Source organism: Arvicola amphibius, chromosome 5 (genome assembly GCF_903992535.2).
Source record: "Arvicola amphibius chromosome 5, mArvAmp1.2, whole genome shotgun sequence".
Taxonomy (NCBI): Eukaryota; Metazoa; Chordata; class Mammalia; order Rodentia; family Cricetidae; genus Arvicola; species Arvicola amphibius.
Genome location: NC_052051.1, coordinates 111,016,565 through 111,043,469, shown reverse-complemented (window position 1 = coordinate 111,043,469; position 26,905 = coordinate 111,016,565). Strand labels below are relative to the sequence as shown.

The 26,905-nt window shown below is 44.8% G+C and overlaps 1 protein-coding gene across 1 annotated transcript in view; it reads left to right on the top strand.

Annotated features, from left to right (window-relative positions):
• Epb41l4a (erythrocyte membrane protein band 4.1 like 4A) overlaps window positions 1–26,905 on the top strand; it is a 194,161-nt gene that overhangs the window by 122,580 nt on the left and 44,676 nt on the right. The window contains exons 8-12 of the mRNA XM_038330967.1: window positions 996–1,084; window positions 1,590–1,653; window positions 12,866–12,957; window positions 14,583–14,660; window positions 19,541–19,662. Of these exons, the coding sequence (XP_038186895.1) occupies window positions 996–1,084; window positions 1,590–1,653; window positions 12,866–12,957; window positions 14,583–14,660; window positions 19,541–19,662 (445 nt within the window). The remainder of the gene's footprint in view (window positions 1–995; window positions 1,085–1,589; window positions 1,654–12,865; window positions 12,958–14,582; window positions 14,661–19,540; window positions 19,663–26,905) is intronic.

Here is a 26,905-nt window from a genome sequence, read left to right as displayed (position 1 = left end):
GGAGGTTGGAAGAACCAGGGTAGACCTCAGGAAATTGAAGTCTCTGTCTGCAGGCAGCTGGCTAAAATTTCTCATGAGACTTGTGGTACTGGTAAACTGGGCCCAGTTCTATCCACAGTAGAGAGAAAAACCAGGACAAGTCACCGCTGGTAGAAGCCAGTGGGTCTCAGGTTGTGGCTATGGAATTATTTGAAGCCCCGTGTGTTCTGACACTAGGCCTCCGTCACTGGAGATTCTGGGGTAACTGATTTGGTGGTTTCTACTCATCAGTATTTTAAGCTGCATGGTGATTCCACCTGGGCATAAGCACCATTGCATATGCAGCCTTGAACTGATTGTCATTCCATGCTTCTTTTGATGAACTGAAGTCAGAAGCATAGATCGATGCTAAGAAGCGTTTTCTTAAGATTGGGAGTGGGGCAGAGCATCAAATTTATTGCTCTTATAGTTTAGCTAGTTTTTTTGTTTGATGTCTTTCAAAAACTTGAATCCAATTTTAATTATATCTTAGGTATATAATTGTTGTTAATTATATAACCATTCTAACAAATTTGTTTGTATGGCCAGTATAGTTTCACTGGGAATATATGTATAGATGAAAGTTTCTGTCCTTCCCAGTCCTGCATCTGTTCAGTCCCAAAGAAACACACAGGGGGTTATATTAATTATAAACTGTTTGGCCTCTTAGCTCAGGCTCATTATTAACTAGCTTTTACAACTTAAATTAACCCACAATTCTTGTTTATGTTTAGCATGTGGCTTGGTGCCTTTTCTCAGTGAGGCATTCTCATTTGGCTTCCTCTATACCTGGCTGGTAACTGCATCTCTGCCTTTCCTCTTCCCAGAATTCTCCTAGTCTGGTTGCTCCACCTGTACTTCCTGCCTAGCAACTGACCAATCAACATTTTATTAATCGAATACGAATGACAAATCTTTACAGTGTACAAAAGCATTATCCCACAGCATATATGTGTTTGCTTCTTCCCCCCCCCCAGGGAGAAAACAAGTCTGAGTATTTCTTAGGATTAACTCCAGTGGGTGTTGTTGTCTATAAGAATAAAAAGCAAGTAGGAAAGTATTTCTGGTAAGTATAGCTTGGGGGCGAGTTAAAGTTGTGTAATGTATACGTTGGGTTTGGGAACTTGTGTGCCAATGGGTCTTTCAGTAGTGAGTATGTAACTGGATGAAAGTGGTTGTAAATGTATGTGTCTTCATTGCAATTTCAGTTGTGCTTGTTCAGGACTCTCTTGTCCATGGAAGCTATATAGTAGGATTTCCCACCCATCCTCATGTGTGCTGGTGGCCCATGGATCCAGGACTTACTGGTGTTTTAGCTCTAACTGGGGAAGGAATGGAGGGATTGGGGAACTGTGGGACCCTCAGGCCATGGGGATTCCAAGCTTGTTTGTGTGTTTGTGGAGAAACATAGGGATGATGTCCAGAGCAGAGGACATGCAGGGATGTTCGGCAGTGCCCTCAACAGTACATAAAAGAGCCTGTATTTCTCAGTCTTTTCCGGCTGGATACCCCTCTGAATTCTGCAAAGTTCTGAAAACAACAGCCCCAGTGCTGTCTGCTTTTTTTTTCAGGCCCCGGATTACAAAGGTGCACTTCAAGGAGACCCAGTTTGAACTCAGAGTCCTGGGGAAAGATGTAAGTTTTCGTGGGCAGATAGCTCTCCTGTGAAGAGCAGGTCTCGCCTGCTCATTAGTAACTTAAAAGGCATCGTGAAGTTACCACCCTTTCCTTAGCTGCAGCCATGTGGAACCAGGCTAACCATGTCACACACACATTTCTCGTGGACGAGAAAGGGAAGTGGGGATGGGGAAAATGTCATTTCAGTCCTGCCCGCGAAGGTGGGATTCATTTCGTCCCAAAGGTATGGACTGCGTGGAACTGCAGAAGTACATCTTCGCTTTGCTCCGGAGTAAACAAAACAACCCGCTGGGTACCACACATCCGTTCCTAACCTGTTGAGCGTGGCACATAACCTGGGTGGAAATTCTGGATGCTTTCAAGGGAGACTGGGAGTCGAGGGTTGGGCACCCTGGCAGTGTTTTGACAGTAGGTGCAGTGTCTGTGCCTGGCTGTGCTTTCATGCCTTCACAGGTCGCTTTGAGAAGCTGGTCTAAGATGGCAAGGGTGTGAACAATCCCTTTTGATCTGCCTGTGAAAGTCATGCTGCCTTTTGTGCTGCTCGTGCTGCCCCTGCAGGATAAATAGATGCTGTAGGAGGAATCCATTCTTCTGTCTCTTATTCTCTTCACACAGAGTGAAGCCCAGTATGGAAGTGAACTGGCTTCTTTTACTTTTCATAGTTCTTTTTAAGACAGGATCTTATTTCTTATTTGGCCTCTTACTTGCTGTGTAGCCCAGCACAGGCTTGAACTCACAGCAGTCCTCCTGCCTCAGCCTCCCAAGTGCTGGGGTTACAGGAGTGTGCTACCACACAGCAAGCTTTGAATTGACCTTTTCTTTTTCTTTTGGTGCTAGACAGATTTTAGGTACAAACCAGTGCTTCTGTGGCCACTTGTGGAGCTGTCGGCACAGTGTAGCAGCCCCACAGGTCGGGTACATGGTTTTTAGCAGAGGGTCTCCTGTTTAGAGAGTCCTCTGTAACATCTGTGAACTGGCTAATGAACTGACTTTTGAGATGTACAAAGACCCAAACTCTGATGCTGTCTGTTCTTCCTCTAGTGAGAAAAAAAAAATAACTGTTATTATTGATAAAATTGAAATCGGGTTTCGAGGTGAATTTGAACTTGTGAGAATGAGAGAGTCTGAACTTCTCAGAGATTGGTAGTCCCAAAGCGTATACAAGCTCTTAATTGTATAGTTCCTTTTTTTGGTGGGGGATAGAAATTAATTTTGTTTTTTAACTCCTAATTAGATATGTCAGTCTTAAAACATTCACTAAGGTATGAGTAGATTTGAGAAGTAGAAAAGCTAGTTAGTCGGATTTTGCAATTTTCTCCCTGTCTTGCCACGGGGGTTCACATGATTTAATGCAAAAAATCCCATCTACTAAATGCATTAAAAATGATGCTTGGCAGGAGGTGCTGGCACGGTGCTAGGGCCCCCTGGAAATGCCCCTGTTATTTAGGACATCCTTCCCCTTAGGCCTAGATTTTTTTTGTGAGTTCCCTTTTTTCTCTCTCTCGACCTCTGCGTGTGTTAGCACTGCTTTAATGTTTCTTCTGTTGTCTCGGGAAAGGAAATGGTAAGATCGCCAGTACCCTCCGCTTTCAGCTTCTTAGCCTGCTTCATTCCCAGTCAAAACTAAGGACAGCACTGTTGAAGGCATTGCTTCGCTCCCCAGTGGCAGGCTCTGTGATACCATCTCCAGATAGCAGCTGGTTCCTAGGCATCCTCCTCAGCCCTGGTCCCTTCCCAGCTCTGAGATAGAGTGGATGTTGGGAGGAGCCTGAGTTGTCCCGTTCCCACTGTCCTGGGTCCTGACTGCCTACAGTTATAAGTGACCTTTAAATTAGGTGCCAAAGCTGGTCAGTGACTGCAGATCCTTTCCTTTTTATAGCCCAGGCTGGCTATAACCTCAAAGTCCTGATTGCCCACCTCTTCTTCCCAAGTGATGGGATCTCAGGTGTTCAACACCATGCCTCGTCCTAAATTTGTTATTAAATAGGCACATTAATTTAACCAAAACATTCTATTTCCTGAGTGTTCTTGCTTGCAGGGCTCCACACCCCCTCACCCCCACCCATCAGGGTTCCTCTCTGTGAGCAGTGATTTGCATGATGGTAGAATTAAGTTGATTATTATGGAGGCCTAACTGTAATCACAGATTGAATTAAAATGCCCCTTAAAACCCATCACCTGGAACAGTAATCTCATTCAGCTTGAGAAACGGCTGAAACGCTTAGTCGGCTGGTTTTCTGGTCGACTGGTCTGGTTAAAGAGACTTAACTCCGCGCATGTGCTGGGTGCTCTGAGGCCAAGTTCAAAGATACTTTCATGCATGGTATACGCTTCAAAGTGCACTGTGGCTTAAATTGCACCTCACAGGAAATATAAACTCTGAATAAAGGTTTCACATAACAATTGTAGACGGTATGGAAAGTATAATACAAAGAAGAAAATCAGCATTTCCCATTACCTTAGCGTTTAGAGATAATTATTATTAACAGTTTGGTATGACTGCTTATTGATTTTTTTTGCCTCATTAGTGTAAATGTATTGTGTGTTTATATATGCATATTATCTCTGTATGGTTGTGTACATCTTTTTATTTTTAGTTGATTTTGAGATATAGAGTCTTACTCTGTCGGTCATTTGATCTTGGGATCATGGGTCTTCTTGCCTCTGTGTCTGAAGTGCTGGAATGATAGACAAGGCACCATGCTCAGCATGTGTGTGCTTTTGTACTTAATACTGTATCATGAAGATTTGCCTTCTTGTTACATTTGTATGTATGTGCCTGCTTGGAGTTTTGTAAGTTCTATTTTCACGTGTTTTACTGTTTCTTCTTATTGTTATTGCAAATGTACGCTTTTCAAGGCAAGGTTTCTCTTTGTATCAGCCTGTCCTGGAAGTCACTTTGTAGGCCAGACTGGTCTCAAACTCACAGAGATTTACCTGCCTCTGCTTCCTGGGTTCTGGGATTAAAGGCGTGTGCCACCTCCCACTGGTTTTCTGAATGGTTTTGTGTTTTATTTTTAATGCCTGTGTTTGTGTATGGTTGTATGTGTGTATGTGCGCACTTGAGCGCAGCTGTTGGTGAGGTACGGAGAGGGCACTGGTCTCCATGGAGCTGGACTTACAGAAGGTGTGACCCGTCTGACTTGGCTGCTGAGAGCTGAACTCAAAGCAATGCTAAACCATCTCTAGCTTCCCCTGCTTCCCCCTCCCCCCCAAAAAAAAAGAATTTGGGAAGGATTTGGAATCAGATTTCTGAGCTCTGGCAATAGTGAGAGGATGCAGTCCCCAACACCAAGCCTGGTATCCTTGTAAGCGATACCAGGAGTACTTGTGTGTACGATGCATCATGATACTAAACTCAGCTAAGCCTAGTGTCACAGGATGCGAGACCGAAAGGTTCCTGGCAACGCAGCCGGCAGTAATTAGATCTACTGGCAGAACCTGGGAGAGCTTTGGGGAGTGTCCACAGGAAGTGATGGTGGCCAGGAGTGGTTGGTCACTGTTGGTCAACCCAGGAGGTTATTCCGTAATATGGGGGTCCTTGCACATGAAACATATCACTGCTGCCAAATTACTGTAAATCCCTTATCTTGTTGCATGACCTGATAATATCCCCCATGCTCTATGTCTCCGCCATGTCATAGACTCTGGCTAGTGCCCTTCAGTCTGGAGTGTTTTCCGGGCATTCCTTTGTCTTTTATGACCTGGATGTTTAAACACAACCTTACCCTACTGTATTTGAATCTTCCTTTCATGCTTTTCTGGTGGGTTGTGGTTAGAGTGTATCATGCATTCCCAGCTCTGTAGTCACAGTGGTGAGGTGGTGTCTGTCTCATGGTGTCACTGCTGGAGGCACATGGTGACCGTCCACTGGCCTTTGTCTCTGAAGTCTGAGCTGCTGGCTGTGGTATCTCCTAATTTCTTCAGTGTCTAATTCCTACTGTGGGTACCCATCCCCAAAGCTAGACAGTAAGTAGTCTACAGGGAGACACGGTAAATCAGCGCAAGCGCTTCTTTCCTTGTGAGGATGTTCCTGTGTATTTAGCATTCACTCGGCATTTTTACCCAATCTAGTCTTTTACGATAATGATGGGAAATGTTGGTTCTCTAGTTCTCCCATTCCCCTTCACATTTATCTTCAGACCCCCACATTCCACTGTAGGCAAGAGCCCTGCCCTCTCTCCCTTTCATTTATTCGTCTGTTTTTTACATAGACTTATTATCCTTTTCCCCCTCAATGATTATGATACATTCCAGCACCTAGAGGTTTTGATGGTCAAGAATTCCTAGATTTGATTAGTAGAAGTCCCCCAGCCCTACCTCCGTGCTCCTCGGACCTGTTCCATCATCCTTGTCCCCCAGCCCAACCTCCGTGCTCCTCGGACCTGTCCCATCATCATTGTGGTACTGTTTTCCTTTTAGTGTGCTCTGATGTTTAGATGCATCTTGTGTCTGTTTTGTCCCTAGCTTAGTATCTGCCACATCTCTAAAAGTCGCTGCTTCCTAGCAGTGGGCCATGGTCCAGGTCTTGGCTAGAAGGTGCTTATTACTCTTCAGTGACTTTTCTGAGCTTTTCAGTGGACAGAAGCAGAGAATCTTTGCGTGCATATACACAAACACTGCCCAAAAACACACCTACATGAAATGCAAAGGTATACAATTGTACGTGTGCATTTAAGTGTATGCACGTTCATATATAGTGTAGAAATGATGAGTTTGCGTCATCCAGGCCTCTCTCTTGCCTTTCTCATTTCATGTTTTATGTCCTTGCTTCGGCCACGACAACCTTTGTTTCCAGTAGCTACACATTTAGTTGTTTGCTTAATCCTAAAGTACATATCAAATAGTTTCAGAGTTGCGTTGGTCAAAACACTGAAATTACAATTCTTTTACCCATATGTGTGGGCCAAGGACCTATACTGTGTTCTGTTCACAGTTTACTTGGCTCCTCCCCTCCCCCTTCATTCCTTTCTTCCTTCTTCACTGCTGTGGTTGTGTATACCCTCAAAATCTAATTAGGTTTATTTATTTCCAGTTATGGTTCCCTCTGCCTTACATTCCTGTTTGTTTAAGACTATGTTTTAAATATGCAGAAGACTAACATTCTTCCGAAGGTTGAAACTACAAAAAGATACCCGCGGAGGCACGTCACAAATTCCCGAACTCTTTTAGGTTGTTTCTTACCTTCCTTGGAGCTGTTGAATTTCACTGCTTTCTAGCTTGTTTTCCCCGTGGTTGGTTTGCTTGTTTGTGTAAAGAAAAGCATGTGTGTGTGAGACAGTGTGTGCACATATGCCCTTGGATTACTCTTCCTTAACTAGAAGGTAGAATGGTACAAAATTATTTGTACGATTCTCCTTATTTTTCATCCAAAAATAACTGTATCAGTTCATCAGGAACTTTCTAGTTCTTTTTGTTTTAATCGTTTTTCTTCTGTGGTGCTGGGGTGGAGTCCAGGGCCTTGTGTGTGCTTCACGGGCTCTCCCCCACTGAGCCTCACCTTTCCCCTCATTCCTCCAGACTCCGGTGGGTGCGAGTCCCGCAGTGTGTACAGCCCACAGTTTGTGCCGAATGTTTAGGTAGCTTTGAAATACTTTGTGTTCCTTCACTCCGTAATTGTCCATCTGTGTGTTTGGGATTTGGATGCGTGTCATCTGTTCTTTGGAGTACGCTTTTTCAGCCAAAGGGTAAGTGTGTATGTGGGTTTTTGTTTGACGTTTCTGTATGTTCCTCCCCAGCTGAGAGGTAGACAGTTTTGCATTTCTATCCACAGTATGAAAGTACCTGAAATATAGATTATGAAGTGTGGCCCTCAGTAATTATTTGGGCCTGGATGCCATGCAGCGTTTTTGTTTTGAGTTTCCTGACCTAAGAATGAGCTGCTGGAGTTGTGGCTGGGTAACGCGTGAGCTCAAGGCTTCCACGCACAGCTAACTTTGCACAGTTCACTGTATTGTCCCTCGCCAGCGGGGGATGGGGTGGGGACAGCTGGGGGGTATAGAATGTCTACCTGTAGAAGCCTTGGGAGACTGAAAGTGCCTAGCCCAGCGCTGGCAGATGAGCATCCGGTCTGTGCTTCTCAGTTGGAGCTGTCTTGGCCCTGCGCCCCTGCTGTAAGCCCTATGAGATCAACTTGTATTGGCCACTCTTGCCTTTGGGTAGCCTGGGCCAGGCTGCAGGGAAGCCTATATCTGTAAGCCCACTGTTCTGCCTCTGACTCACTTTTTAATTCATTTGCCAACGTTCTCCATGATTAAAATAGATTATGGCATTTTTTTCAAAAGGATCAGGTTTTAGAGTGAAGACTGTCAACTACCGTTAAATATGAAGAAAGGAATTGATTCATTAGAAGCTCAGAACGTTTTCCCAGATACCTGTACCTTCATGCCAACAAGCACAGCCGTGCTGTTAGGCTGTTTCCTAGTAACAATTCCCAGGCCCTCGTCCTGTGTGGCAAGCATGTTGCCCACTCAGCTGTCTCCCCAGCCCTTGCTTTAGTCCTTTGTGGAGAAATGTCAACCAGGGTGACATAGTGAGACCTTGTCTCAAAAACCAAATAACCACAAACACCCAAACCAAACAAAGCTATGCTGTACGTCTCAGAAGTGTTTGAGCTGATGTGAGCTTATGTGCGTACTATACTTGCTGCATGCATATAGAGTAGCATTTGCATTTATATTTTTTATACTGGGGGCATAAAATATATTTTCTTAAGACACAGACAGTTCTTCATCTAAATTAACGAGTTAAGCAACCCAGTACCTTGCCTAGTGGACATTGACGGTTCACATGACCACATTAAACTGTGTGTGATTACCCAGCATGCCCCACACTTACTTGGCATCCCATAGACTACTGTATGTAAATACCTTAAGGCACTAGCATTGTGAGAATTGCCCTTTTAGGGGGGTTGTTATGGAAGCTTATCTTGGGAGAACAAGGTGAGGTCTACTCAGGGTTTTAATATTTCTTTCCAACTCCCCTTTTCAAGTAGTAACAAAAGCGGCATTTTAAAAAATCAGGTTTGAACTTGAGGAAAGAGTAATGAACGGCCATGAAAGCCATTGAGAGAAGCCCAGCGTCTCGTGTACGCCAGCATAATTCAGCACTTCAAAGAGCACCCAACCAGTCTCGCCATTTGAAAGATGAAATTCCCGCATCTTCTTAACCTTCTGGGTCTCTAGTGTGAGTGTCCGTCTGAAAAGCAGGGCTGCTTTCTTTCTTTCTTTTTTTTTTTTATTTATTATGTATACAACATTCTGCCTCGATGTATGCCCGCACGCCAGAGGAGGGTGCCAGATCTCAGTACAGATGGCTGTGAGCCACCATGTGGTTGCTGGGAATTGAACTCGGGACCTCTGGAAGAGCAGCCAATGTTCTTAACCTCTGAGCCATCTCTCCAGCCTGCAGGTCTGTTTTCTGATTCCACTGCTTGCTTTGCTTTCTGAGCAGCTGAGAAGGAAGTTATTTCAGTCGATGGTTATCATGTTTCTTCTTCTTTTTGTTTCTCTCTTCATGCCTAAAGTAGGTTGAAGAGTTCAAACTCCCCTTTAGATCGAATGCAAAAATACCTACAGATTTCAAATGTTTCGTTTCTCTCGAGCCCCTCCTGGTTCTTCAGTGATGCCTGGGTAGGAAGCATCTCTGCCACAGGCCTTCAGGTATTTGTAGAATGGCTTTACCTTACCATCTTTAGAAACATGGATCTCTTTTGCTTGCCAGTGGCCTGTGCAGTGTATCTTTTCACAATTACATGTATTTATGGATTTGTATCTGTGAGTGTTTGTGCATGCACTGGGGGAACACATGTGGAGGTCAGAGGACAGCTTGTGGGGTCTGTTCTCTCCTTCCATCATGTGGGTCCCGGGGATTGATGTCAGGTCCTCCGCCTTTACCCACGATCTCATTGTCCCCCTCTCCCCTATACATCTTGAGTTACATCTGGTGACCTTGGATGTCAGAAGTGTTTGTAGGATGGTGAATGTGCTCATTCCTGTAATTCCAGGGGGCTGAGGAAAGGCGGGACACCCACCTGTGACTGTCTCCACAGAAACAAGGAGAAGCTGGTTGAACACAGGACTCTGTAACACAGGCTCTTGTGTCAAGAACACAGTCTTGAGAGACACGGAAAATGGAGTGGCCCAAGATGCCTTAGGCAGCCCAGCTGTGCCTTGACAGTGTAAACCACTTCCATGACCCAGTCAAGAGTGACAGCAAGGAGCAGAAGCAAACAGTCCCCTCCCTCCCCTACTTTAGGCTCTCCAAGAGAGACAGCAGCAAAGATGAGCAGAGAGACCAAGAAGATGAAAGGTGCCCAGCTGGGCATTTGCGGATAATAATGCAGCTTCTGAGTTCTAATAATGCAATCAAGGGTTTGCTCCATTGAGTCTCCTTAGAGACCCAAGGGACAGTGTTGTCCACATTCTGTCATAGATACAAACGGCATAAGTTTAGTTAACTCATCAATCAAAAAGGACGGATCCAGACAGCAGCATGGCTTGCCGCGTGAATGACCGAAGCTCCGAAGGTGTCTGAGTAACACAGCACGCTTTGGATGCTGGGCAGGGGATTTTAGCTGTTACTCGGGATGGCTCTCTCAGTCTTCAGAGAAGCTGCCTCGTGGGCTGAGTGGAAATGTGTGTGTGGCCCTGTCTGTTTCGAAATGGTCCCCAAGTGCTTTCTTTGTCAGCTCCTTGGTGCCAGCAGCACGTGACAGAAGTCCACAGAATTTCCTCAGAGTACCTGGCTCCCGGCTTAGCATTAATCTTCCTTTACTATTTGACTCATGCTGTCAGTAATGCCACAGAAAACGGGCGGCTTCTCTAAAGCCTTCTGCACATGGGGAATGAGTTCATACTTGCGTTTGTTCACGGCAGGAGTAATTAGGGGGCCTATGGGAGGCTCCCCTGCCCCTCTGTCTGTGCCCCCCCCAAAAAAACTCGAGAAAAACCAAGTTCCAGTTGGATTTGAAGCAACTTTTATCTTTTCATTAAGTGATGAGAGATTAAAATACATATTAAGAATTAGTTACTCCGGGGTAGGTGAGGGGAGTGAGAGGAGGGGAGGGAGTGGGAACTGGGGAAAGAATTAGAGACTCCTTGACTGGCTTTCAATAAGAAAAGCAAAATAATACAGACGTGGAGGATGAAGTGGAAACAATCTGAGGACATTTTGAAATGAGGAGGAAATGGAGTTTAAGACTGGATGATTTTAAATTTCCCCTGTGCTTTTGGAAATACAGGTTCTATGTAATTAACATATTTGAGAATTTGACTTAGGTACTTAGATACCTTCTTGACGGATGTTTCTGCTGAGATGTGAGTGTGCTAGAGAATGGCTTCCGCTCCTGTTTGGCATCCATGGTGAGGCCCAGTGTGCACTGCCACATCTGGGCTCCCCTTGTTGAGAAGTGCGGGGAGATGGCCTGTCCCCATGTGTGGCACAGGGAGAGGCCGCCTGCCCTGGCATTCACCTTTCCTTAGTGACTTACCCCTGCAGGACACACTCACAGGCAAACTTTGAAAAGTGACCCGGGCATTGTAGTGAGGACAATCCAATGGTGACCAGGTCTGGAGAGGGGAAGTGGGGACAATGGCAGTGAGGGGGGATCGAATTGTTACTGTGAATCCATCTTGGGTCACCTGTGGTTTTGAGAAGAAATGTGGAAGGAGAGAGCTTGCCCTCTTGGCTCTCCTGTCTCCTCAGGGAAGCCTGAGCTTTCTTACCTTGCCCCGTCTCTGCTCCTCTCCAGCCTCAGTTTCTTTTGCTATCAGGAAAAAGGGGTTCTGAAGTCACTGAACTTCTCCCTCGTCTCTTGTTAGAGTCCTACGTCTCGCACAGAGGTCACCAGATAGTCTCATTACAGAAAGCCAAAACTGCCTTTGGAGCCCCCTTGGTCTTTCTGTGTCCTTTGAGACATGTGCTCTCTCTCCCCAGCCTTGTTGACACCCTTGTCTCCTGGCTCACTTTGACCACCTCACGAGCATTGTCCTGTGATTCCCCTTTAACCCCTGCCCTCTCTCCTGACCGTCTTAGGCATTCTCAGGAGACAGTGCTGCGCTAGGAGATGTGACCTCTCTTTGGCTTGGGGCTCCTCTGTGCTTACGGGCCCGTTTGGCATTCTGTGGACGTTTTGTTTTAAAATGCTGGCCCGACCTTACTGTCATTATCCCCAGTTTTCCCCGCTTGCTGTCTACTCACAGTGACACCTAGACTGAATCCCTGAGAATCTCCCTACGTTTCCTCCTTTACCTCGTGAGATTTTGGTAGTGGGCTGGCTTTGCTGCAGTGTGAACGTGTGGCCGTGTTTCTGCTCTATCCCACACTTTACAAATACATTCCTAAGTTAGGCAGTGTTCTTCTGGTTGGGCTTGGGAGGAACTTCATGTGTCCCTGTTAAAATGGTGGACAGATATCCCAGTTACTCCTTGCACTGCCAACATTTTTTTTTTGAGTTCGCAGGAAACTCATTCCACACTAATTGCTGCGTTTAAGGCTAGTATTTGATTTTTAAATTTGAAGCTAAATTATCAATGTATAACTTCATAGAGCGTCTCATGCTTATCCTGTTTTGCTTTGTTTTCCATGTAGTCATTGAAAATAGCATTTCACACACATAAAATAGAGTTACCTTTAATGGGGTCTTAGTTTCTTATATTTCAAATAACCACTAGATTAAAATGGCCATCAAATTTTCGTATGCCTATTGCATGGCACATTGCATCTACCATAGAACTTAATTTTATGCACCTAATAGTTCAGTGTAGTGGAGGCAACCCCCTCACTGCTTCTCCTGAGATGCTCCAGACAGAATCTAAGTATGATTTCTCTGTCTCTGAAAGCAGTAGGGTTAAGGACTGTATGTTCCGGCATCCCTGTCTTTGTTAGGAGTGAATTCCGCAATCAGTGTTTTCTGTACAGTGGCCACTTACAATGAACAGACTTGCAGGATTCCTGTTTCATTGCCTGGATGATCCATAGTCATGAGAGGACATAGAAGGAATTAATAAAGGTGACTGCACTGAGATTTAAATAGAAGTTACGTTTCATAATTGTAGACAGTGGAAAGTAATTTTTAATGCAACCTTCCAAAAATAGCTTTTCTTTCGGTGTTTGCCTCTGCTCTTCCGGATTTCTGCTTCCTTGAGGAGGGCTGCCCTCCGGAGAGTGTCACAGCCAGTAACCGGTGTTCTCTCCCTATCTCTCCCAGTGTAATGAAACCTCATTCTTTTTCGAAGCTCGAAGCAAAACTGCCTGCAAACACCTCTGGAAGTGCAGTGTGGAGCATCATACATTTTTTAGGTATGTCAACAGAGTGCTTTGTCCCTGGTACAGTAAATGAAGATGCCGTTCAATGTTCATGACAAGTATTGAGTTCCATAGAAATATTTCTTTGATTTGTTCAGCTCTTCATCCTCTTGATTGCGTTAATGCACATATATACACACATGTGTGATACATCTACATATGTACTTATGTTCAGATTGATATGCACATATATGCACACATGTGTGGTACATCAGCATATGTATTTATGTTCGGATTGATATGCACATATATACACACGTGTGGTAATCTACATATATACTTATATTCTTTGCTCACGCTGTAAGAACGATTCAGGAATAATTGTTAAAAGCTCTGTGGAAAAAGCTCAGAATTACCAAGCAGCTATGTGATGGGGTGGAAATTTGGTGTTTTGCTGTGAATATACTGCAGTTAGAGTGCCTCTAAGGTACCTCAGCGGAGCTGGGTTATCCTCCTGCCTCCGCCTCCCATGTGCTGGGACAGGCATGTGCCATCACACTCAGCTCTGTAGGTACACTTTTTGCAACATTGCACTTTTTTATTGTTTAATGTTTTTTGTTGTAAAGATCAAAACAAAACAATAAAACTGACTTCGGTCGTTAACACATTGTTTATGGACTCGAGATTGAATTCTTCCCCTTATTCCCATCCTGTTTGTACTGGGTATTACAAAAATGACTGTTAATCCTGCCAGGTACACGCTGCTTTAATCCCAGCATGGGAGGTAGAGGCAAGCAGATCTTTGTGAGTTCCAGACCAACCTGATCTACATAGCAAGTTCCAGGCCAGCCGGGGCTACATAGTGAGGCCTAGCCTCAAAAGAAAAGAAGAACCCTTTGTACAGTTTTTGCTGGTCTATTAGGGTAAAGAGGTGACCCAGATGGCCAAGACTTTCCCTATAGCCAGTGACACTGGGCCCACGATCTCTCCATGGTGGTGTCTGTTGGAAGTACCCTGAAATGGGAAATGCTGGAACACGTCGTACATAAAGAGTTAACCAGCACTACGTGTGATGTGATTGGCTGCCATTCAGCACTACGTGTGATGTGATTGGCTGCCATTCAGCACTACGTGTGATGTGATTGGCTGCCATTCAGCCTTCACACGAGTAAATCAGAACAGTGACAAATTCCCAGGATGACATAAGGAAGAATAAGTGAGCCACCATTACCGTTTCCTAGAGAACTTCAGAAATATGAGGGAGTCGGGGTTCAGATGTAGCTTAAAGTAACTGGGTATGGTGATTGGGCTGGACAGATGGTTCAGTTGTTCAGTGAGTCTGCTGTCCTAGCAGAGAGCCCAAGTTCAGTTCCCAGAACTCATGTCAGGCAGCTCACAACCATCTTTAACTCCATATCCAGGGTATGTGACACCCTCCATGAGCACCTGCACTCAAGTGGGCATACACACACACATACACACACACAGAGAGAGAGAGAGAGAGAGAGTAAAAATACATCTTTAAAATAATAGCTGACTGTTATTTCCTCCTAGTATGTAGAATAAGTAAAATATTTTAGCTATCTCTACTAAATAGTTTTTTTGTATAGCTATGTGCTCAGATGTTATAGAAATAATTGTAATTAAACGTCTTTGGTTTTCTTTTTAAAATTAACTAGAATGCCAGAAACAGAGTCGAATTCACTGTCAAGAAAACTCAGCAAATTCGGGTCCCTAAGTTCTAAGCATCGGCCCAGGTAAGTGGCATCTCCCCTCCCCCACATCCTGGAACTGTGCATGTTAATTCATTTACCTGTACATATGTGCCCCCCCCCCGCTGCCAGCAATGCCAGTGTACTGTAAATAAATCTTTCTTGACAGAAATGGCTTTCCAGTTTTAAATGCATCTAGCCTCTCCATTAGCTATATAAAGTTATGGGCTTTTAGAGCACAGTAGAATTTGTAACATTCAGGATTTCATTTTGCTGTAATTATCAGTTATTTCCAATTATGTTTTGTGATTATGGAACAAAGCAGATATTCTGGATTATAACTGACTGGTTGTGATGTTAGAATATTCAGTTAATCCCATATTGAGCAATTAATATTCTACATCAAACATGCTTTTACATATATAACTTACATGTGCATAAACCTGCTTATAGTAATGCTTACTATGTATCAACTTTGTTGGGCATTTTGTCTTTATTGTTTAATACTTTCTATTGCTTCAGTTAACCATCACAGTTGTCTGTAATATTATCGACATTGAAGAAACTGAGGCTTAGGGATGCCAAGGGACTTTCCACATAGCCTAGCTAGGAAGCAGTGCCGTGAGATCCATGACTCCATGGCCCGTGTTCTTGACTATTAGACAGACTCAGCCTGTGGAGAGAAAATTTGATCGTTGTGCAGCCAGTTGCCTAACTCTTTCTAACACTTGCATTAAAAGTGGGAGTGAGCCCTGCATTTTGAAGAAACACTTGTCTTGTTTCAGTTCCTTCTGTTCAGCGGAGAGCTGTGATGTTTCAGGAATGCTGTTAGGGCCGCAGATGTACAGACTCAGCCCGAACCACTGCGCTGTCAAAGAGATGCAGTATTCCTTAGGCAGAGAAGCAGGTTTCCAGGCCTAGTGAAGCCAAGCAGGGTGCAGAAATGCTGCCGAGGAGGTGGGAGACTACTCTGTCAGCTGTCTAGGGACATCACTGGATGAAGCGCTTGCGCAGGAGATTGAAAAAGTCATGCCAGCAGGACTTCGGTGTGCCAGGTTTTATTTCTTCTCTTTTAGTGACCCACTTGGAAGTCTTAAATCTAAGACCAGAGATAGCCATTAAGGGTGACCAACAGCAGTGTTTCCAGCGAATAGGTATCTAGCAGAGCATTTGCTCATTTGATGACAAGAAGAAAAGTATTATTTATTCTAAGCACTTTTGATTTTGTATGAAGGTTTTTTCAATGTGTAAATATTTAGCCTTCAGGTTTGCAGAGTTCTTCCTTAGATGAGAATAAAATTATGAAATATTTAAGAAGATAGTATAACTTTTACACTGAGAAGAACAGGCAACACCCAGTATTTGTGCTGTTTTCCTATTCATGGTATTGCCAAGGCTAGAGAGAAAATGCTTGAATCTGTCTCCTTCTCAACGGTCTGCAGCTAATGGGAAGACATCTGTTTTCTTAGTGTTTAGATGATTAAAATTATAATCATGCTGTTTAACATATGCTGGAATTAGTTAGCTTCTGCAAATATAACCATACCTGATTTCTCAAGTTTATTGAAATGCAAATATTGTGGCTACTGGGAATTATTATTAGAAATTATTCTTACTGGATTTTGCATATTAAATACAATTTTTTTTCCAAGAAAGCAATTAAAGGTAACCTTTGCAGAATTGGACGTTCTGCTAAATCTGCTCTGATTTCATGACTAATGTTAACTGCCTGGCAAATCTTAATGAAACCCAAATCTATTTATTTGTGTGTAAGAAGCACTAACTTCATGCCACTTGTGGGAGAGAGGCATTTCATCTGTCTGGTCAGAGGTCAGGCAGGACAGGTCTCTGATTGCTGCGTGGTCACTAATGTAGACTGTTTGGTGATAAGAGTTGGCAAGCCAACATTCTTTTAACCAGTATCACATGCTTGCCTCTTTGTTAAAGTAATCTAGAGATACCTCAAAGTGAAATCGTTCTGGAGCATAATCATCATCACCTCCTGCAGGCTGTGAGATAAGGTGACAAAGGAGCTGTGTCCCAGGCTGCAGTGTGTGGGTGTGGATACGTGCATGTGTGCACAATTGTGTATTTGTGCATGTGTGTGTGATTGTTTATGCATGTATATGTGTGCATGCATATATGAGTGTGTGCATGGGTGTGTGTGGTTTTCAGGGACTCGTGCTGTGTATGTGAGGAGAGGAGGACAGCTTTCTAGTCTTTCTCTTTTTTGTCTTAGGGCTTACAGAATGCCAGGGTGATTCTTGCATCTTTTAGGGAAACTAGTTACGGTTTAAGAAGGGGAGAAAAAGCAAAGATTTTAAATGATGTGAGACAATCATGTTTCAAAATTAAATTAGGAAGAAGCTGAGCTGAAGTCTGAAGTTTTGATTCTCTTGTTTTTATTCGAGAGACCCGAGATCTGAAATGGAGACTGATTAAATCTTTGATTAAGTATTTTGTTACATATTGATATCTCCTTATTAGAGTCCCTTGAAAATTAGCCTTCCCTCTTAACTGTTGTTAAGCTCCTTGAAAGAATGAGTTGCACGAACTTCGTAGGAGTCCTGAGACGCAAGCATCCTCTCTGTAGGATTGAACCATAGGAGCGCTCAAATTTCATGAAGCATGGAAGAGACCCCGTTCTCAGGATCGCTTCCTTGGTGTCAGGTGCTTTCCCAAGCACTGCTTATTTGATCTGCACAGCGGCCCACCAAAGAGGTATCATGTCCTCAATTATAGGAGAGAAACCGGAGCCCTCCCCTGGGAAAGTCATTAAGCTAAGGGCCCTTAAGCAGCAAATCTTCTATCTGAAGCCAAGCAACTTTCCCTGTTTTGTTTCCCTCTCCTTCACTGTGATGCTCAAGGGTGGTGGCTTTGCCAACCAGAATAGAGAAGCTGCCTGTGCCAGGGTGTAAAGAGGCATGGAAGTGGGGACTCTCGAACTTCATGCCCATTATTTGAAACCAGAGAGAAAAAGCATACAGAAGAAGGGGTACACTGGGGGCTGGTGAGATGGCTCAGAGGTTAAGAGCATTGTCTGCTCTTCCAAAGGTCCTGAGTTCAATTCCCAGCAACCACGTGGTGGCTCGCAACCATCTGTAATGAGATCTGGTGCCCTCTTCTGGCTTGCAGGCAGACATGCAGGCAGAACACTCTACATCTACAGGGGTACACTGTAAAAGCGAGGATGAATGGGGGCTACAGAGATCTCTAAAAAGAAACAAACAAAAAAGCCTCAGAGACCACATGGCTAGGAAAAGGCAGATCTGAGTTTTCCTCAAGGCTTGGAATTTCAAGTTAAATAGTGGAGTGTTCTGTCCCTCCTGTCTACAGTCTGCTCTCTACTGACCAGGTGGAGAGCTGAAACCTGTTCACCTGTTCCTGGCCTGGATCTTGTGTAGCCTGTAGTAGATTAGCTGACATTTCTAGACCTTAGTCTTATTAATCTTGGGAAATTATTTTCTTATTACTTTGTTCCTGAGAGAGGAATTATGAAGAAAAATTGAATAATAAAGTAAAATTTCATTATAAAATGTCCCAGTGGTCTGCACATTTAGTTATGTTTTTATGATGAATGCTTCTTCCTCTGTGAAGCGAGGTACACACTATCCAAGCCTTTTTGATGCTGGAGAAAGTCTGGAGAAGGTAGACCTGATGTTATGCTCCGAACCATGTATAATAATGGAATCTTGTCTGTCTGTGGGATTTTTTTGAAGCTTTTCAGAAAAACCTCTGCTCATGGAGGCCTCTAAGCTAGAGGAGGACAGGTTTATTTTGGTTTACAGTTTCAGAGACTTCAGCTGAAGGTTAGCTGGGTCCATTGTGGGCAGTCCCTGGTGAGGCAGAACCTCACGGCAGTAGGAGTGTGTGGTGGAGAGACTGATGATCTCATACTCATAAAGGGGGAGGGTCAGGAAGAAGGAAGAGAGAGGAGACAGACAGGTCTCAGTCCACATATGTTGTACATATTCACTTGGAAGGCACACCCATATGACCGACTTCCTCCAACTAGGCCCCGCCTTCTAGGCCCGCCTTCTAGGCCTGCCTTCTAGGCCCGCCTTCTAGCCGTCTATTGGGCTATAAACTGACCAATGGGTTAACCCATTGCTGAGATTATTAACTTCACAACCAAGGCACCTCTCATTTTGGCTACTGACGGGAGTCAGACCTTCAACATATAAGGGGTGTGTGTGTGTGTGTGTGTGTGTGTGTGTGTGTATGAGAGAGGGAGAGAGAGAGAGAGAAAGAGAGAGAGAGAGAGAGAGAGAGAGAGAGAGAGAGAGAGAGAGAGAGAGAGAGAGAGAGAGATATTTAAACCAGAATGCCAGCCTAGGGAATGAACCTGAAACTCCAGATCCTCCCATGATCTCTAGGGAAGCAAGCCCCGTGTGTAGGCTTCTAGGTCTGTTTTCTCTCTTTCCAGACACATGGTTTGATAAGTGAGGGGATATAATACATGACTGATTGTGCCAGGGCTCGGAAACAAAATCACACTGGTCTGTTGCGGGGATGCCTTACAGCTTGCTGTGTGAGCACAGCCCGGGACAAGAATTACTAACTACTGTTACATAGTTCACCCACCATGACTTTTCCAGTGTTTGGCTGTGGGCCTCAAAGCCATCAGAACCTTTATTTCTAGCCTGTCCTACCTTGAACATAAACCTAACCTTTGATAAATCTTCCCTTCCTGCTGGCCCCTCAGCAAGCTCTTCTTTTTCCCTGACATAAGTTCCTCCCTGAAGTTAGTGCTCCTTTCTTGGTCGGTAGGATCACGGGGATCAGTTAAGAACCTCGGCACACCTATGTTCCGCTGCGTCTGTGCTTTCCTTCCCTGTCTTGATTACAAGGTCCTCTGATCGGATTGTCATTTAACTCTGGCCATATGGTTTTATTCCTGCTAATCCAAGTGTCACGTTTTCCAGTGGCAGGACAGCTCTGCAAATGAGCCGAGATCTTTCTATCCAACTTCCCCGGCCCAATCAGACCGTGGTGAGAAGCCGAAGTAAGACTTACCCCAAGAGGGTCGCGCAAACACAGCCAGCTGGTGAGTAGTCAACCCCAATGTACCCAAGCGATCTTGCAGTTTCTTTTAGGCTGGTGTATGCGACATGCGAGGTGGTGACTACAGTAATGTAATCTTTTTATTCTATTTTGAGTGCATGATGTGCATGTGATCATGTGTGTATATGTACATGCTAACATTTGTGTATGTGGACATGCTTGCACACACGGCACTACACACGTGGAGGCTGGGTCAACCTTGGGTGTCGGGCTTCACATTCTATCTTGTTTGAGACAGGGTCTCTTTTTGGTTGTTCATGGCTGTGTATACCAGGAGAGCAAACCTGTGAACTTATGGGGATCATCCTGACTCTGCCTCCCATGTTACTGTAGGAACACAGTGATTGCAGGTACCTGGTCACACCCAGCTGTTTTTACTTGGGACCAGGGGTTTTGAACTCAGATCCTCATACTTGTACGTAGATGCTTTGGTGTACTGGGCATCTCCCTAGCTCTTTGTTTCTAATACTACAATTTTTAGTTTGACTCTGGAAAGTTTCAAACAATCAGAAGCCTAGAATCCCCTGTGAGCTGGTCTCTTGGGGCTTAGCAATACTTCATAAGGCAGGTAGAATCTTAGCTGAGTTTGTCTTATTTCTGCCATACCTGAGGGACTGCAAAGGCAACCCAACTCTGTATTCTGTACTCAGATGGTCATATGAGGTGCTGGGCTAAAGCTTTGACAGCATCCAGCATGCAAGGAAGAGGAGGAAGGCCCAGGCTGTCCTGAAAGGACCTTTCTAACTCAGGATGTCACCTTCCTTGGGAGGCACAGGAATAAGGGCTGGGTGTGTCGCATACTTCCTAACTCAGTACATGACATTTCCCACACATTTCACACTTAGTTTCAAAAAGTACAGCCAGGGAGACCTAGGTCAGTCTAAGGTCACCCAGAGTGCTTCTGCAATCACATAGTAACTCAGTTAAGTCAGTATCTTAGGCATACACTTCTAGTCTTCTAACGGCTGGTCTTACGTTTTATTTTAGCATACTGTACTATCTTTTTATGTGAGCAGTATGAAATCCCATTGGGCTACCATCCCATGCTAAAGATTTAATAAGCAAACTTCCCACTCTATTGTACTTCTGAAAAATCATAAGCACTATCTCCTTCCCATCATCATGTTGAAGCGTTAATCTAATTAATTTTATCCACAAAAAATTAGAGTCTAATATTGGGGTAAGAACCTAAGCGATCAGAGAACAGGGAGCAGCCATCAGTAGCCTCCGACCTTATGGGCTGAGAGATCCTCTCTTTACCCCACCTTACCACTTCCTGGCTCCTCTCGGTCTACAGTCCTCCAAACCTCTGTGGTCAACTGGTGGCTAGCTCCGTCCTCTGACTCCAAGCAAGCTTTGTCAGAATACAATCAAAATATCACACAGCATCATGTCCTCCTTTCGTGTTTTTGTTATTTTTAACTCACAGGGTTTAATTAATGCTGCTCTTATGCATAGAGATGTGGGTTATCCCCCACCCCCAGCAGGGGCAGCTTTCCAGTGGCCGCACTCCTGTGGAAGGGGAGTGGGGGTGGGGTCCTAAGTTGTAGCAAACATTTGAAGAGAGCCTCTAGTCCTCCCTCCTTGGTCGCTGTGAGCTTTCCTCGCCACACCTCCTGCCCTGTGGAGGAGGGGCATCCCTACAAAGCTGCTCTGAGAGAGACCAAGACAGGGGGGATTTACAATAAGGCCGCCTAGATCCCAGCTGCCCAGAGAGTCCACCTCCCAGCCCGCGCTCTCCTCCCATGCTGGTTTCTCCAGCGGCGGCCCTTCACTCAAGTCTCTGTTGCTAGGACACAGTCATCGCTAACTGCCCAGGGAAGAGGCAGCAGTTCTCATTCATTAAGGCTTGCTTTTTAAACTAGGCTGGGGATGTAGTGCAGTTGAAAGTATATCAGGCCCTGGATTTTATCCCTAGAGCTGGAAGAAGGGGGGGAAAGCCCAAATTTCACTGGCTAAAAGAAACCAAATATTACCTTAATAAATAACCTTGCTATAGTTATTTAAAGTATTTGAAAATTTTGATCATAAAAATGGCAGAGGCTGATTATTTTTGCAGTACTGGGGATTGACCCTAGGACCACATGCATTACCATGGAACTATATCCCAGCTTTGTTTGTTTTCAGTTTTTATTTGGGGAGACTGGAGAGATGGCTTAGCAGTTAAGAGTAACTTGCTGCTCTTCCAGATGACCCGAGTGTGGTTTCCAGCACCCATGTCACGTGGCTCATGATCACTTGTAACTCCAGCTCCAGGGCCGCGTGCAAACATCTACATATAATTAAAAAGACAAGAACAACAATCTTCTTTAAAAATAAAATTTTGTTTTTGTTTTGGGTCAGGGTCTTGATAAATTGTCAGTGGTAACAAGCTTGATGAATTTTTAAAATAGAGACTATGCTTTTTAGGTTTTTTTTTTGTTCTTAGTATTTGCGCTTTATTTTGCAGTAGAGTTATAGTTTAAAGAAGACATAAGTTATTTTTTATTCTAATAAAGCTATTATTTTTATAGACTGAATCCTTTTAATAAGATCACCAAATAAAGTTTTAAAACTACAGTTTTTGGAATTATCACCACATATTCTCACCTCTCATTTCATATGTTTTTGTAATTAACAAGCAGCAGTTGACTGGAGCTGGTTGTTGCTAGTTTGTGTCTTTAGCTTACATGCAGCACCTTTTACTTTAGAAGACACTCCTTTATTCCTTTGGAAGAGAAAACAGTCTGATCTCAGTAAATGACTTGCCCCGTTGAACCTGCACCCCAGCTCTCGCGAATTTAAAGGGCCTTGGACTCACCTCTCAGTCAGGAATAATAAATGTCTGGTAGCTTAAAGGTCATTGTGTTTTGAATCTGCCAAGCAAAGGCCTTGGCACCTCTGTGAGGAAGTGCATTCCAGAGTCAAGATTCTACACCCCGCAGCTGGCTGCCCCACCCAGATGAGTTCAGTGCCAGGGCAGGCAGCCAGTGCATTCCAAAAACCAGAGCTGCCTCTGTCGCTAGAGCCCCAGTGTGTGAAGAGGAAGGGAGGTGGCGGGCAGGAAACATGCGTATTCGCACAGCCCTTTCTCTGATAAGGTCTTGGCAACTCGGGCAGGTGGGTTCTTGTGAGAAGCATCTGCTGTATGTAGGCAGTAAAGACAGAATATTTAAGTAGAGGCCAGAATTAGTTGTAAAGGAAATAGTAACACCGCCAGCAGTGCTGTGATTCCCCAGGGAGGCATTTGATTCCTTAGGAACATGCCACTGAGAGACACAGGAGGTGCAGTATCATCTGGATCACAGAAAAGCAAGGCGGCGCTTAGGAGCACTTGCTGCTCTTGCAGGGAGTGGGCTTTGGTTTCCTGTGCCCGCTCTGCAATTTACAACCCACCTGTAATTCCAGTTACAGGGGACCCAATGTCCTCTTCCGGTCTCTGTGGCCACCTGTGTGCACATGGTACACCCACATACATGTAGGCAAATATTCATTAAAGCAAGACAATGTCATTAGTCTTCAGGCTCTGCAGTAGGGGCCGTGAACACCGTGACCAGCAGGATGAGAGAATGGCTTTTGAGGGGGATCGCTGGGCTGAGTGTGCGGGCAGACAGCTACTGCCTCGGCCGTGGCTGCCTAATAGACTCATTATTTAGTCCTGATTCTTCTAGTGTTGTAGGAAGCCCCAAACCTGGGTATTTATGTGTGCCATTCAGAATTCAAGATAATAGTAATTGAATTTACTAAAAGTATGTGCTAAATTTCCTTTAGAAAAAGTATGTGCTAAATCTGAGCGACAGATTTGGTTTGTAGACTGCCTCTTTAGGATCCCTGGTTGGAAGAGTTAGGGCAGATGGTTGACTTACTACATGGTCACGAGATGCCTCCACCTGTCTTGGGGTTCCCAATGGCCTCCTTTAGTAACCCCTGGGAGAATCACTTTTCCTTCCAACACTCATCCATCACTCTTGGCATGAACACTTTGTTATTAGTAGGTTGGTCAACCCACTCCAGGGAGAGAGGTTGCCACAGCTCTGGACCACAGCAAATGATTTCCCTGCGGGTAGCTGACCGGCATGTCTGGACATGAGGTAGGCCCAGTCAAAGCAGTAGATACGGAGGAAGTGTTGACAGAGTAAGGAACAGTTTCACCTACTGCAGTGTAGCTCTGGGCTGCTGAAGAGGCCTGTCAGGAAAGGGTGTTCCTTGTGAGTCAGCAGAAGCCCAGCAGAGCGAATGTCCATGAGGTCTTTTGTAGTGAGGCGGAGAAGCTGTGTGAGTAGGGAATTCATCAATCCAAGGTGTATCATCAGCCCAACGCATTGTGGATCTAGTGAATATAGGAAGCCAGACCCAGGAAATCTGAGTTTGGCCTTAGAAGTCCATGTTATTAAATGTGTAGTGTTTTAAAAGCACGTAACCACCTTGAGCCTCAGTTTCTTCATCTGGCAGGTGTGGATATTAACTCTGCCTCCCGGGTTACTGCCCTGGAGATGGTGTTTCATACAAGTTGAACATCTTACTGTGCTTTAGTGGGGGCTTGGTACACTTCAGTTTTTTTTTTTTTTTTTTTGAAATCCACCCATCAGTGTATGAATTTTGCATAGGATGCTGTCATACAAAGGATGATAAGGCTGTTATGGGATATGGGCAGTGGAGAGGGGATGGGGAGAGGCCACTGAAGTGTGATGGATAGGGATGGAGAAGGAAATAGGGGACTTTCATGTCACCAAACAAGATTCAGTGTTAACAGAATATGAAGAAAGAGAGCCGTTCTGGACGCTCCGTTCAGTTTTTCCCCTTTGTTTTGTGAGAGGGTTCCAGGCTGACCAATTCCTCATGATCTGCCTCAGCCTCCCGAGTGCTAGCTTGAACACAGTTAGGCCTTGGCCTCCTTATTGGCTTCCTGCCTTCAAGAGTAGCCTTTAATTCAAGCTGATTTTTTGAATCATGGTAAGAAAACACATACTATTAAGTTTAACATCTTTATAACCTTCCTAAGTTCAGCAATGCCAAACACTCACCGTGTTGGAGACAGTCCTCTAGAATGTTTTTCTCTTGTAGCACTGAAACTTTGTTCTCATTAAACACTCCCTCCTGCCAACTGCCTTTCTGCTTTCTCTCACACCCTCCTTCAAAAGTGCATTGTTCTTCTCCCCTCGGAATTCCCTGTAACTGAATTGGGAAATGAGTTGCCAGGCCTACTGGATGCATGTCACATCAAGCAGACAGTAGAAAGAGAACAAAGAGAAGACAAAGACTGCGAAGAGGGGCCACAATATTGTTGAACAAACCAACAACATGGGGAAGCCAGGGTTCTGGATCAAGGAATTCTTAGTAAGCTCAGCAACTTCACCTGTCTAACATGAGCAGGCTGTATTGTAGGTACACCGTAACTACCTAAATGTCCGGTAGTTGGAAAGTACCCTGGGAATGGACACTGTGTCCAGTACCATGTATCTGTCAGGAGAAATCTGAGAGCAGGGTCTGAACTTGTGTTGGTGCGATTCCACAGCCCTGGGATACTTGCCATGAAAGGCCAGGCTCCACAAGGGTCTATCAAGGGAAGAGAATGTTAATAAGTAACGTTTATTAGGCATTCCTGTGTGCTTGGTTCCACTTTTGAGCCCTACTGATGGTGTCCCACTCAGTTCTTTTAGAAGATGCTGTGACCATGACTGTTTAGGTTAGAAAGTGGGAGCCGGGACTTGTCTGGGAGCCACAGAGCAAACATGGCTGTAATAAGTATAGAATGATCTCTAGACTACAGCGTAAGCAAGAAACAGGGAGGGAAGAAAGCAGCCGGGGCCCTGGTAGTGACTCATGCTCCCGTTGTATAAAAAGACATACAGAAAATCCTGGGTGGGGTATATGTGTGCAGATACACGTGCAGGCAGGGTGTATTACACGCTAGTAATAATAGCGACCTTTAAAGGGGAAGTGTTTCTCTAAGCAAATGAAGAATAGGGGAAGATCTATTTTATTTGATTCCTTTCCCCATGTTGTAATTTTAAAAAGCCTAGTAGATAATTGTCAGGAATGCATTATGCTGGGAAGATGGTTTCAAACATCCACTCATCCCCCCCCCCCCCCCATAGAGATAGTCTCGAATGGCTCTGAGCTGGACTCTGATGTTATTCTAGAAAGTATACAGTGTAATTCGTAGAGCAAGTGATGGGACATGCCAGACCAAGCTTAGAAAACTCAAGTGTCAGGAATGTCCCCAGTGTCAAGACGCCAATGGAAAGAGAGAGGACAAAGAAGGACAAAGCCCATTGGGCTCAGCGAGGGGAGGCAGAGTTACTGAGCAAGGAGGACTCAGGACTCTGGATTCAGGGATCCACAAGTCCCCTCAGATTACAACCTTAACAATGTTCCTCTACAACACGAGCAGAGCTGAGTGTTCAGAGGCTGTAGCGAGGCACTCCGGTGCTGTGCACGGTAGCCACGTTAGAGACATTAGGGTGTTTTCCCAGATGGTGCTTCACGGAGCATGGGCTTTACTCCAGAGAAGGAAGGGTCTTGAGAGCGCGGAGTCCTTGCAGGAGCGGAAGTGGCACAGGTGCCTTGCATGGCAGGTAAGGAACCAAGACCTGGGGAGGTGAAGTGATTAGCTGGTCACTAGGAGTAACTGGTTCTATCTTTAGCTTGGAGGCTCTCTGGATCGAGATCACTTGGTGCAAGGGACTGGAAAAAGTGGGAGGATGGAGACTGGAAAGAGATGCGGACGTGATAGCCTTCACACCTGTCAGGCATTGCGTGCTCGTTCGTGTCTATTTTCTCCGTCAGCTAAGGACAGGAAAAGGAAGAAAATAGTGTTAGCTCGCTTCCCAGGGCATTAGAACAAAGCATTCTGAACATTAAGCTGCTGCGTGGTGGCTGTGGGGACGGTTTCTAGAAAATTAACACAGTGCTAACTTAGTTTTGGACACAGTGTGATTTGGCCCTTCTTTTTCAGTGTGACAGATTAGAATTAGATAATCTACTGAGGCAATGTCCAAATCTGGGTCTCGGCGTTGTCTTCAGGTGGACTGTAAGAATGCTTGAGGAGAATCTCGTTTGCTCTCGCCTGGTTCTGCAAGCTCTTCCGTTAGGAAAGTCCACAGCGGCCAGCAAAGGAAAGGAAAAGGAGCAGAGAGAGCAGCGAGGGTTGTAAATAAGCCCCGCTGACTGCAGAAGACCTCACAGCATCCGCTGTCGTCCCATTTGCTATAGAACAGAGGGATGGGATGTGTAAACGTTTAGAA